Raw genomic sequence first — 1787 nt, 5'->3', positions numbered from 1 at the left:
GTTTTTGTCTCGGCCAGACTTATTAATACTATTATTCTGATTTTTGAGTGCTTATACACTAATAAAGCAAAGAAGAACATGCGTTATGCATTGAAAACCGAATCACGTTTGGATTGGGATTATCTGGAGGCTATCAGTAGGAACCTGAGTTTTTGCTTTGCTCGCACTTCGTCAGTGATGAGGTGTGTCTTTTCTAGTTCTCAGTTCTCTTCAACGGTGATCAGTTTGAGAATTTTGAACTGACTAGAAGAATTCGTCGGGATCCAATCTCTTCGTATCTTGTCTTGCATTTGCTGCTGATGAGGGACTATCATGTTTGTTGAAAGCCTATCTAATTACAGATAAAAACACAAACATTAAATTCATGGAGTTGGCAGTTAAGCCTCACTTTATTCTTGCTTGCAAGTTTGCAACAACACATCAAAATCAAGTCGACGGTGAGGTGATGCAACAGCGTGGCTTGTGGAAGTATAGCTCCGATCAGGCGTAGTACTTGATGTAGCTGCTGTAGTCGCTGTGCTTGTCGAAGTATCGGTCCCAGAGCATGACCCCGCCGTAGTTCTCCTTCTTCTGCGCCACCGGCGTGATGCCGTAGTAGACGTTCTTGGGGTGTATCCACTGGTACGACTTGTCGTCGGCGGTGAGCCCGATGAAGAACCGGGTGGCCGGGTACGCCGCCGTCCACCTGTCCCACGCCTCCTCCCACGCCCCGTACTGGTTGCACGCCTTGTCGCTCTCCTCGTAGATCCTCACGTGGACGCGCTCGAAGATCCCCGTCGCCAGCGCTCGCCCCACGTGCGCCGCCGGCGGGTGCCCGCACCGGACCGTCGCCGTCAGGTGCAGCGGCTTCCCCGGGCCGCCGCGGATGTTGTGCTTGGCCAGCTCGAGCGCCAGCACGTCGTAGCGGTCCGCCGGCGTGCCGTGCTCCAGGAAGAGGTCGACGCCGTCGAGCCACGCGTCGCCGAAGGGGCGGGGGACGCCCGGCTTGGAACCGCCGAAGTAGGAGTCCCAGAGGTGGTCGAAGAGGTTGAGCGCGGAGCGGTTGGACGGGAGCGAGTAGCGGGCGTCGTAGCCGCCGATGGAGAGGGAGACGGGGACGCCCTTGGACTGGCAGTGCTTGATGTCGGCGCCGACGGCGGAGAGGTCGTGGCCGGAGAGGTCGAGGTGGTACTTTCCGTTGGCGCCGAAGACGTCGAGGAATGACATGGTGACCATGGTGTACATGCCGGAGTCGCAGGCCTCGCGCAGGGACCCCTCGGCCTTATTCCGTCCCCAGAACACCGTCACCTGGCCGGTCTTCCCCGCCGCCAATCCCGGCGCGGCCAAGGATAGGGCCACGGCAACGACCGAGAGAAGGGCTAGGAGGCAGGCTGCTGGCCTCCGGGGTGCGAGCGGCGCCATTGTTGGATTCTACTCGTAGCTAGCTTTGGTATTGCCTTTGCTTGTTTGGATGAAGAAGGTTTGTTTAGCTCGAGTGCGATATATATAGATGGATTTTGGAGGCAAATATAGAGAGGCAGATCGAGACGTGGAACCGAGCTCGCTAGGCAGCTATGGCTGACTGGAGCACCATTTTAGGTAGCTATGGTTGACTTGAGTTGGGCAAGCAAGAGTAACATTTCAGGTTGCTTTTGGTTGCTCCCTTCCGGGCGGCGTGCCGCACGCAGGAGTGAATCCTAAGGGCATTTCTAACTCCCTAGAAGTTAAAGGGACTAAAAGACTTAGTGGAGTATAAATACTACTCCCTCCTTCCTTCTATATAGAGCCTAATGCGTTTTTTAAAACTG

At 55.3% G+C, this 1787-nt stretch overlaps 1 protein-coding gene across 1 annotated transcript; it reads right to left on the bottom strand.

Moving 5' to 3' along the window:
* Window positions 1-224: 224 nt before the first annotated feature.
* Window positions 225-1521, bottom strand: LOC123141026 (xylanase inhibitor protein 1-like). The gene has a single exon (XM_044560275.1). The coding sequence runs from the start codon at window positions 1399-1401 to the stop codon at window positions 481-483; it is 921 nt and encodes a 306-aa protein (XP_044416210.1). The 5' UTR covers window positions 1402-1521; the 3' UTR covers window positions 225-480.
* Between the last annotated feature and the right edge of the window lie 266 nt (window positions 1522-1787).

Source organism: Triticum aestivum, chromosome 6D (assembly GCF_018294505.1).
Source record: "Triticum aestivum cultivar Chinese Spring chromosome 6D, IWGSC CS RefSeq v2.1, whole genome shotgun sequence".
NCBI lineage: Eukaryota > Viridiplantae > Streptophyta > Magnoliopsida > Poales > Poaceae > Triticum > Triticum aestivum.
Note: the sequence above shows the minus strand (reverse complement) of the source record. Positions and strands in the feature narration are given on the sequence as shown.